The 9,380-nt window shown below is 36.8% G+C and overlaps 1 protein-coding gene across 3 annotated transcripts; it reads right to left on the bottom strand.

Moving 5' to 3' along the window:
* Window positions 1-1,399: 1,399 nt before the first annotated feature.
* On the bottom strand, window positions 1,400-7,902 carry LOC112796962 (E3 ubiquitin-protein ligase HAKAI homolog). 3 transcript variants are annotated; one of them, XM_025839657.3, is made up of 5 exons: window positions 7,166-7,777; window positions 5,534-5,641; window positions 4,756-5,097; window positions 3,272-3,330; window positions 1,413-2,616 (listed from the first exon to the last, which is right to left on the bottom strand). In XM_025839657.3, the coding sequence occupies exons 3-5, from the start codon at window positions 5,008-5,010 to the stop codon at window positions 1,623-1,625; spliced, it is 1,308 nt and encodes a 435-aa protein (XP_025695442.1). In that variant the 5' UTR covers window positions 5,011-5,097; window positions 5,534-5,641; window positions 7,166-7,777; the 3' UTR covers window positions 1,413-1,622. The 3 variants fall into 3 exon arrangements, with proteins under 3 accessions (XP_025695441.1, XP_025695442.1, XP_025695443.1); XM_025839656.3 differs by lacking the exon at window positions 5,534-5,641 and having other exon boundaries at window positions 1,400-2,616; window positions 7,166-7,902; XM_025839658.3 differs by lacking the exon at window positions 5,534-5,641 and having other exon boundaries at window positions 3,272-3,346; window positions 7,166-7,644.
* Window positions 7,903-9,380: the final 1,478 nt, after the last annotated feature.

Here is a 9,380-nt window from a genome sequence, read left to right as displayed (position 1 = left end):
CCCGATCCATCTCTCAACCCATACCGGAGATATCCAGTACAATAATATTAAAAATTTAATCTAATTTTTACTATTTTGATCATTTTACATCTAAAAGTGATTTTGGTCATTGTTATCCAAATAATATTTTATCAATTATAATTACTCTTGAATCAAAATATCTAAACATAAATCACGTTAAAACAAACTTAGTTTTAATCAAAATAATTATAGTATAATCAAATTAAACTCAACTCCAGTTTACAAAAGCTAAATCAAAGTAACTCTATATCTTATATATCAATGTCAAATGCAATTATATTTGTTTTCAATGTCTTTTTATCTCTGTATTTTAGTCTCTTAAAAAGGTTTGATTTTTCTTAATTCATGTACCATACAATACAAACACCACTCATTAAGAATCCTTATTTATATGGATTCAGAAGTAGTGGTAGTTGCCAACCTAACCCAAATGAATACATGAATATTGACTATAAGTTGGTCTAATTTGACCTATTTCTGGAATGCAGCTTCGATTCATTTGGAGAATAACCACCTTAGGTTAAAATGCCCAAACGAGGGACACTTGTATACCTAGTTGCACATTCAATCATATTGTCTTCAAGTCTCCAACGATTTTATTCCCTTACCATGTATATCTACATCATTCGTAAATGAAGATGTTAAGATGTTGATAAAAATAAATGAATAAAAAATAAACTATATTTATTGTCTTTAACATTTTTTAAATTCTTACAAATTACCTCTAACAATTAATTTGATTTAATTTTATATTCAACGTTCTAAATAAAATTCATTTATTTCAATTCGTAATCAAAATTTTAGGGTCAAAAGGTAATCAAAATTTGCTTTTTCAATTTTATTCCTATTAACCACTATCATACCCTTTTCTCTTCTCATTGTCACTAATAGTAGCATAGCGGCAATGGAAGACAAGAGTAACACTGCATTGGTAAATGGAGAAAGAGATATTCAGTGGCAAAGGATCGAAGAGGCGAAGGAGGAGATGAGGAGATGATAATGGTGGTCTTGGAAGGAAAAGCAGAGTTGTGGATAGAGAAGGTTACCTATTTGGGGCTGGAAATGATGAAAAGTGAAAGAATGATAAAATTAAAAAAAAAAAGAAAAGAAATTAATTATTACTACTTGTCAAAAAGATAATTAGATTGAATTGAAATGTATTTCAATTATTGAAAATAACATTAAATCAAATTAAACATTAAAAATAATTTTAAAAATGTAAAAGCATAAGAATAAAAAGTATCTTTTACTAGTAAATAAAGCAAAAGAGAAAAAGATTATAAACTTTGATATCGTTCCCAATATTTGGGAATGACTTAAAATTTTGCTTTTAAAATATTTTTGTTTTTTGTTCTAGTTTTAACATCTTAACGTTTTTAAGAAGAGTTTAATTTTGTCCTTTACTTACTACGTTAATATTTTTTACCATTAATCGAACTTTTCATAACCTTCGGTTGACAAAATAGGAGAAGAGCATTCAAATTGACATTAACCACAAAATGAGCTCAAATAAAGAGCTTAATTGTTCTCGAAAGATCACTCATAAAGAACAACTATTCTTGCAAAAGCATCCTGAGAAGCCCAAACAATTAGACTACTTACTAGCCTTGGCCACCAAAGCTATCACGACTATCATGTTGCCATCCATAACCCTGACCTTCATGCCCAACATCACCAGGATAGTAATTCTGCTTCATGTGTGACATGTGGGGTGGAGGCGGTGGTGGCGGTGGGAGGCTCATGGGCTGTGGTGCCAATACGCCTTTGGCATCCCTTGGATCCACAACCATACCACCCGGTCCTTGTTCAAAAGGCACACCACCAATTCCTGCATGCCAGGGCTGGGGATAATTTCCAGGGAAATTTGGGCCACCTGGGACCCCTTGTGGGAAACCCAGTAACGAACTCTGGTCTCCACCCATATCAGATGCCGAATCCTGCCTAGGTATATCATAGGGAGCACCATAAAACGGTTGAGCACGATCCTGTGGGTAAGGGGGATAACCAAATGGCATAGGAGGGTTCATCATTGGGTTTGAAGCAACCATTGTAGGCATATTGGGACCAGAATGCATTGGTGGATACTCAGGAAATGAGGTCTCTGGACCAATTGATTGCTGCCTGTCACCAAACAGGGAAGGTTCTTGGGTGGGATGTGGCATGTCAAAACTTTGTTGATGGAAGCTCTGTTGAATCCCTAAACCAGAGCTTGGCATGGGGTCAGAAGGGTGATTTTGTTGACCAAAAAATGGTGGCTTTGGCTGCAGATTTCCCCTTGAAGGTGGTTGATCTCTTGGTGGCTGTCGACGTGTTTTGTCTTCTGGATCATGCTGCTGCGAATTTGATCCAGGAGAGAAAACTGGCCTTTGTGGACCTCGAGCATCTGAAGCCGTAGATTGCCTAACACTCTGTACCTCGGACTCATTTCCATCTTCTTTATCTGCATTTGGTCGAAGGAGGTTAGAGTGGCTGTCTTGGATATGAGACTCAAATTCAGCCTTCTTCAAGAAAGACTTGAGACAATGAGGAGCTGCACATATGAGGATTCCTTCCATCATTTTGATTGTCTGAATCTTTTGGATTCGTTCATCACACCTATGTTTGAAGGAAGATAAAAATATATTTCTTGAATAAGTAACAGCTGCTATATATAAATGAAAATTCTATCCATGGAAGCTATGAGATGCAAAAGCAAATTCCTCTGGGCCAATAATAAGGTGGACATACCTCTTTTACATGCATACTTAGATACCAGTTTCTACATTATGCAAAATTGACAAATATATATACATATATTGGTACTGCTTGGATATACATCATTCACACCTATTCAAAGTGGCAGATCTTGAATTGTGTCCAGTTAGCCACTCAAACATGTACAAATCAAAATCTCAACCTTCACAAATCTGCTGTGAATGAGGTGGCATGTATGAATGTAGCCATGTAGCAAATGGACTGTGTAGTGAATACAAATGCACAATATTTAACAAAAAAATTCTGAAATATATATATATATATATATATATATATATATATATATATATATATATAACTTTAAATTGCATCTCATGCCTGACAAACAAACAGTACATGTATTACAGCCTAGTCATGTTGAAACCAATATCTATATCAAACATTATACTCCAAAGTAAAGTCCTGAAGAATATAGAGAATGAATTGAACAGATAAAAGTATGTTTTGCATTGCTTTCACTGTATGATTTAGATTTAGAGACAAGAAATATGCTTACAGGTAGCACATTGAATCACTTCTAGCACAATCGAGACAAAATGCATGCTCACAAGGGCTCTGCAAGACCATAAGCCTGTTAGTTTGCAGTGAGCCAATATCAAGGTATTTAACAAGTTCAACATCTCACTCGTGGGCACTAAGGAAAAGAAAGAGTAACTAAATTAAAAACAAGACAGGAAATGACATATCATTAGACAGGTCCACCTCAATACTGCTAGTCTGCTATAATAAATTGTCATTTTCAAGCAAATTTTGAATTAGAATTCAAAGTCACAGATAAAATAACATCCAGAAATGCCACACAGTAAATAATACGCTAGCTATATGAACATATGAAAAGGAAGCATATAACAAAACAGAGCAGAAAAATCAAGTTTATCAATAGTGGTAATGGATTGCGGTTCTCTCGATTTGCCAACAAATTGCGATGAAAATATAGTGGATAAAATTGCGGCTTATAACAGAAGACATATTAGCCTATAATAATAGTAATAAATTAAAAAAGTCGGCAATTAAATATTTACATTCTAGGAAAGGTAATGGGATCAGGAATATAACAGCCCAGGGGCATGCGATGAAGGGGGGGGGGGGGGGGGGGAAGGAACAGAGACTAAAGAACATACAGCTCCTAATAGCCTCCTATATCCATAAAGGCTTCATTTAAAAATTATCTGTAGATTAAATGGAAGTGAAGAGCCACTCAAAACACCATGTCTAAAAATTTTCATGCACACTAAAACTTTGCCAAACAAATGACCTTCTCTCTCTTGCAAGTTTATAAAGTACCCAGAGATACTCGGCAAGAGTAACAATGAGATTTCAAGTAAGAATAACTATGCAATATTCAGTTCATGGTGACTACACTAAGACTTTATTTGGTAAAGCTTTCGAAAAGCACAAGCACCTCATTTTGTATAAAAAAGATCATGTGCTTGTACTTGTAGCTTTTAAAAGTTAGAGATGCTTTTGAAAGCACCTAAGGAGGTGTTTTTCAAAGTTAGCTTGTGTTTATACTATATCAAAATTAAAAAGTTTAATCTCATATGTTAATAAATATTCAAATTTACTCTTATATTTATGTCTATTATGGTCTTTCAAAATTTACAAGCTATTTTACCAAATACAATTATTATTACTTGTGCTTATTGAAAAGCATTTTTGGTTTGATTCACCAAACATAAGTGGAATAGCTTTTAGAAAACTATTTTCCAAAAACCAGTTTTGTACTTTCAGCTGGAATGCCTCTTGCTCATAAACTTCTTTTTTCCTTTTTCTATGTATTACAATGTTTATTGAGGGGACAACCCAGGTTACGGCAAAGAATATATATTCAGAAGTAACCAAAATTTAAATTAAGTCTGGAAACTTGAATGAAAATAAATAAATTAAAACCATACAACTTGGGCTCTACCATGACCAAGAATCCTAACAAGCCAAAACATCAATTGAAAAAGCAGTCTAACATGTGCATCAGTAGTTTACCAGTCGTCCATATATAGCAATTGGAAAATCACAGCGAACGCAGAAATGGACCCGCTCACCGAGCTGGCGGCGTGATCTACGGCCCAACGTCTTGACAAGCGAAGCAGCAGTAGCTGATCCAATGCCCTTTGCAACAGGTAGATCAGCAAGAACCAGATGGTCAGGGCAAGCGACGGTAACAGTCTCAACAGGTGGGGGCTTAACCCCTGCCGACCCTTCTGAGGCAGGAGCCTTACTAAGCCGAATCTGAAGCATGTTTCAACCAAATTTCTTCACTCAACCCTTCAAAGGCAGCACTTCAATTGATCAGCCTATTATTCTAGCAAACTTTGCCTCTTCCTCCTGCATTTGTTTTTTTTTTTTTTGAATAATAAAACAAATCAACAATGTTTTCTTTTTTTTTTTAAATATAATCAAAACAGAAATCACAAAGGAATTTAAAAAAAAAAAAGGCTAGCGCGATCAACAAATGTATTACATGCTACAGATAAACCTTAAGTGGAGTAACATGCAGAAGCTCTAGAAGAAATCAGAAACACGCAAATGATGTAGAATTAAATAAAATATCAGTAAGACAAAAGAAGACAACACGAATTAGGGCTCACAAGTTCTAGTTTCTCGATGAAAGAATTTAAAATCAATTTACATGATATTATACCTTTGTCGTACAAAATTTAAACCCTAAAAGAACTTTAATAGTTGTTGTTCTCAACGGGTAAGGAGGTTCATTGAAGAAGAAAATTGAGCATGAGAAGGAGAGTTGAATGAAGAAACTAACTTGGAGACAGGAACATAGAAGAAGGTTGGAATCTGGGATTTGCGTTGCTTTGGGTTTCTTCCGTTCTTTATTGGTTTCGCTCGCAACGGTGGGGGCGCTTCCCTGACACTGCGATTGCGAGTTAACGAAATATGCACATTTTGAAAATAATTTTCATTTTCCAATACTTATGAACAAGGTTCTGAAAACCGGACTGGTCATAAAACCGCTTTAGCTATTGGTTCACTGGTTTATTGGTCCAACCGATTTAATTGTGGTTCAACCGGAAAAACTGTTTTATAATAAAATAATAAATAAATTATAAATAAACACTAAAAATAAAAATAGGACAAAAATAATTTTCTATTATTCCCACAAGGCCTATTGATACCTGAAAAAGTATTTACCCTTATGATTATCAATTTGTCATTCAATTTGTTACTAATCGAAATTTAAGAAAAAGCTCCACTGTTCCCCACTACATTGCCTTAACACAAATCCTGGAATACACAATGCTCTCTTAATTCCAAATTAAACTTGAAAAGTTCAAAATAACACCATGTAATCAAAAGATAAATAAATAAATAAGATAATCATATTCTGCTACACATAGAAGCCCGAACAGGAGTGATTAAGATAAAAGTTAATATCAAAGTGGTGCTTTACAATCCTAGACTACTTACAGCCATCAAATACTGCTAAAATTGACATCAGGATGTGTAGCATCATGTAATTCACTCAAGTAAATCCTATTGGAGAAAACTTGAAAGTTGAAACCAATCCAAAAATTTATAGTACAACATAATGCCTCTCAATGTAGCTAGACAAACACAGAAAAGTCACACAGTTTAGCAAATCATTATTGCAAGCCAGTCTTCTGAATAGCTACACTTATTCCCATTCCTCCCAGCAACCACTAATGTTGAGCATTCAGGACTTGGCAACAGCATTGAAAGGGAATATGACAGTAACAGTTTCTTGCAAGTAAGGGAATCATACATGCCACAAAAATCCCCATAATGATAATAGAAAAATCACCGTCAAGATATGAGAAGAATCCCCCTTGCTGGACCAGTTTAGTAGTGATCAAGTATATATCACTCCATTAAATAATGGTATTAGTTACTAATACAATCTGTTAAAACTTTCTGGTAAAGGAACCCATCAATACTACAAAGGAATCAAGCTGAATCTCTTCTACAATAGCTTTCTACAGGCAGGGACAAAAATAACAAATTTGAAAGGTTAAGGGGTTTCTGGTCGGGAGGGTTGAGGAGGAGGGGACTAAAAACTAACAGAAAGAAAACATATAATAATTAACCACCTGAAACAGACTTAGATATTATCAGAAGACACATCATTAGACATGAACAATTCTCAGCAACAAAATTCCGAGCAGTGAACAAAGAGAAACGCAACATGCAATATCCTTCTCTAATTTACCAGACAGAAACAGAAAAAATAGAAAAGCAAAGAAATCCACCTACTGACGGAGAATAGCAGAACGGAAAAACAGCAGAACCAGGGCTAATCAATAACCAAATAATCACTCAATAAAAAATTAACCACACAACATTCAAATTTTCAATAATCATTGGATGATATTTGAGCAAAGAACGAAGAACAAAGAATGAAAAGAAATGAAGTCATTACCTTCGATCTAAGCAGTATGAGCAGAAGGGCAGCAGCGCGACCGAGACGGAGACCAGGCGACGAGCACGACGACAAACGGCGGCAAAAGCGTGGCTGAGCAAACGAAGAGAAGACGGCAGCCGGCGAATTCGAGGAAGAAGTTGCGCTTGGTGAATGAGGAAAGGGGTTGGAGACTCGGGATCGACGCCCAGACGAAGACGGTGGTGTTGAGCGCGACGGATGCCGGCAGAAGAGCAGCGGTGGGGGAGCAGCAACACGCACAGCTCGAGCACTCACTGGCGGAGGAAGGCGCGAGCAGCCGAGCAAGAGGAGAGAGGCGAGATGCGAGCACACGACGCGGAGGATCCGGCGAGAGGCCCGCGAGCACGAAGACGGAAGTTCTCGAGTGCGACGGACGGCGGCAGCAGTCTCTCCCTCCGACAGACGGCGACCACTATTGGTGGTGGCTAGGGTTTGCTTTCTTTGGTGGAGGCTAGGGCAGTTTGCTCTTTGCTGAAGGAAGGAGTTGAAGGGGGATAACGCGTGCTATCCCATTTTCCCTTTCAAGGAAGGAAACAACGTCGTTTCCTTTAAACCGGCCGGGTTCCAGTCCGATCTGACCGGCTGATTACTGACTAGTTTAGCGATTCTTGAACGGTTTATGATTTGACGGTTTTACACTAGACTGGACTTCTTTGCCGGTTTCCAGTTGAACAGGTTGGACTGGCTGGGCCGATCCAGTATTCAAAACATTGCTTATGAATGCTGCGATTTTCATTATCTTTTATATTAATTTAATTTAGGCTTAAATAAATGTTTGTTCTTATAAAATATTTTTTTGTTTTTATATTAAAAAATGATTTTATTTCAAGATAATTTAAAACAAAATTTATGATAATGTTAGGAAGACAATAAAAAATTAATTCAAATAGTCTAAACTTACCTTATTTAACATTCATTAATTCTAACGATAATTAATAAATACTAAATAAAACAAATTTAAACTATTTGAACTAATTTTTTATTATTTTTCAAATCAGGACTGCTACGCATATAAGTCTTTTTGGCTTACAAGTTCATACAAGTTGACCTAAGCCCAACAAAAATAACCATCACATTAACGTGCGTGTAAACCATGGTTCTGAAAACCGGACCGGACTGGCCGATCAAACCGTGAACTGATAGTATTAATGGTCCAATTAACCATGTAAAATCGTAAATTAAAAAACCGCTAACAAACCGTTGAACGACCGGGAACTAGTCGGTCAGACCGAAATCAAAATTGGCCGGTTTGGATGAAACTATGTCGTTTTGGTTCCCGCACAACCTTCCTTCCCCTTCCCTTCAGTCTTCATTCCAAACACCTAACCTAATAGCTTCTCCCCAAATAAAAAAAAGTTGAAACAAGAAACCTTAGCTTCTCCACCACCGCCGCAAGAACTGCCACCGTCCGTTGCGCTCATACACTACCATCGTCGTCTGGTCGTCCGTGCTTCTTCCTCCTTCAAGAATTGCAGCTTCTCCCTCGAGCTCGGTGCGTCAGTCCCTGGTCTTCATCTGCTCTGTCACGCTCCTGCCGCCGTTCGTCGCGCGCTCAGACACCATCGTCTTCGTTTGGTCGTCGTACTCGAAGTCCCCAACCCACTAATTGCAACTTCTTCCTCGAGCTCGGAGTCTTTCTACTCTTCGTTTGCTCAGCCGCAGGTTCTTCCAACCCACCACCATCTTCTGAGTCGTGTTCGTTGCATGGCCCCTGTCTCCGTCGTGGTTCTGCCCCTCTGCTCAAAAGAAAAACCTTTCTCCGTTTCAATTTTCTTCCTTCGAGTACAAAGAGCAGAAGCTCAGCCAAGAAAAAAACCCTAGACTTCGAAGGTCAGTTCTCAGTTCACTGCTAACTTCTTCTGCGTTTTTTATTTATGCCATGTTCAATGATTATTTGATTACTGATTATTTGAATGTTGTGTTTTAATTTTTTATTGAATGATTATTTAATTAGTAATGAGCTCTAGTTCTGCTATGTTGTTGTTTTTGTGTGTTGTGATTTTTTATTGAATGAGCTCTGGTTCTGCTGTGTTGCTTTTTTGTGTGTTACTGTGTTGTTGTTTTGTGTGTTCTTTATTTTTAATTGACATGCATTTGAGTAAAGTATGCTATTTTTGAGTTTTAATTTCTGAGGAAGTGAGTATGCTGTTTTTGAATTTTAATTAATATATTTATTAATTTCTGGTTTAAGGTG

The sequence above is a fragment of the Arachis hypogaea genome, chromosome 4 (genome assembly GCF_003086295.3).
Source record: "Arachis hypogaea cultivar Tifrunner chromosome 4, arahy.Tifrunner.gnm2.J5K5, whole genome shotgun sequence".
NCBI classification, from domain to species: domain Eukaryota; kingdom Viridiplantae; phylum Streptophyta; class Magnoliopsida; order Fabales; family Fabaceae; genus Arachis; species Arachis hypogaea.
The sequence above is the reverse complement of the archived record's forward strand: the minus strand, read 5'-3'. Positions and strand labels throughout refer to the sequence as shown.